Source organism: Microtus ochrogaster, unplaced genomic scaffold (assembly GCF_000317375.1).
Source record: "Microtus ochrogaster isolate Prairie Vole_2 unplaced genomic scaffold, MicOch1.0 UNK134, whole genome shotgun sequence".
NCBI classification, from domain to species: Eukaryota; Metazoa; Chordata; class Mammalia; order Rodentia; family Cricetidae; genus Microtus; species Microtus ochrogaster.
In genome coordinates this window covers 502,072-503,664 of record NW_004949232.1, presented here as the reverse complement: position 1 = coordinate 503,664, position 1,593 = coordinate 502,072, and the positions used below count along the sequence as shown (strand labels likewise).

General features: G+C 45.1%; 1 protein-coding gene across 1 annotated transcript in view; it reads left to right on the top strand.

The window, feature by feature from the left end:
- The window catches only part of LOC106144465 (UL16-binding protein 6-like), a 54,655-nt gene that overhangs the window by 43,525 nt on the left and 9,537 nt on the right, over positions 1 to 1,593 (top strand). Inside the window, exons 3-4 of the mRNA XM_013355469.1 lie at positions 159 to 413; positions 971 to 1,141. Of these exons, the coding sequence (XP_013210923.1) occupies positions 159 to 413; positions 971 to 1,141 (426 nt within the window). The remainder of the gene's footprint in view (positions 1 to 158; positions 414 to 970; positions 1,142 to 1,593) is intronic.

Here is a 1,593-nt window from a genome sequence, read left to right as displayed (position 1 = left end):
GTTGGTCCAACCTTGGAAGCATGTGGTACCCAGTGGGTAACAAAGAACAAATCATGTGGAAATGATCCTGGCTCATAAACCAGTGGGAAAGTCCTGACCTTTGGAGAAGTGATGGACCTATGAGAGTGAAGCATGATGGTATTGTGTGTGGTTTGCAGATCAGCCCACTTTACAGGCCACCATGCTTTCTCAGTATGAACAAGGACAAAATGTTGGTGCCTCCTGGAGGTTTAACATCAGTGGAAAGTATTCCTTCATCTTGGACACAATGAATATGAGCTTTAAACAGATTAGTCTTGAAGCCAGATCTATCATGAATGATGAACAATTAATGAAAGACCTCAAGATAATCTCCACAGCAGACTGCAGTTACTGGCTCAAGGAACTCTTAAAGCACCAGAAGAAAAATCAAAGTATGTATTACCTAGATTATCAGGGGGCAACTCCATCACATTTGATAGACTGGGTGGGAGATTTCCTGGTGGTCTTTCTGTCTGAGATCCAGTTATGACCATGAGGATTCCTCTATCTCATCTCACTTCCCAGTGTTTCTCATTCCCTACTAACCAGCTACAACATGGCCTACTAGTGGGCCCCCAGTCTGTAATCATTTATGTAAACTTCCAGCCTATTCTTCCTCATTTATATCTGTCCTTCCACCAGGTCCACATCACTTTTAAAGGGTTTGTTATCTTTCTCTGAAATAATTAAATATCACCAATTATGACAATATACAGAAACTTCTACACAAGGTAACTATGTTACATTGTGATGGTTTTATACACTTTTGCTTTATTTGGTAATGAAATAAACTCTGCAAGGACACTGTACACACAACTCTACTCCTATCTCTCCCCAGGACTTTATAATTAGTTATTACATATGAGTTCCTTGGGCTGCCTGGGGGGGGAAAGGTGCTGACAGAGGTGTGTTTTAGCTTTATCCAGAATTTTCCTGATTTTTTTTAAAGGATCAACATCAAGGGCCACAGGTATCACCCTGCTCACATCTGCATCTGCCACACAGCCTCAGCTTACCACCAAGCTTCAATATGAGAAAGTATTTGTCCCCATAGCAGCAGTCATTGCCATAATCTTACCTTTAATTGTTGGAATAGTTGTGAAACCTCATCCCCAAGGAGGTAAGGAGCAGGCTGGGGTCTCACTCTGGTTCTTGGTAAAGATAGTCTGCTGAGCACATGGAACAGGTGTCCCACTGGGTATTGGGGATGTGAATTCCAGTCTTCATACTTCCATAGCAAGGGTCTTACCCACTGAGCCATCTTCCCATGTCCCAGTACTGACCCTTTGACAGTCTGGTTACCAGTTCCACTGCGGCGAACTTGATCACGCTTTAATTGGAGTGCCCGTGGTTGAGGGAGAGCAGAAAGTGAGAGGACAGGAAGCGAGGGGCAGGAAACGAGGGGGCAGGAAGCAAGAGGGCAGGAAGCGAGAGGGGGGAAGCGAGGGGCCCCGAGAGCACTAAGGCAGCTTCTTATATAGGGAATTGGCACATGGGTTGCCCTATGATTGGCTGCCACCATCAGCTGACACTAGACTGCATCGGGATAGGCCCAAGGACCCTTATCCTCTG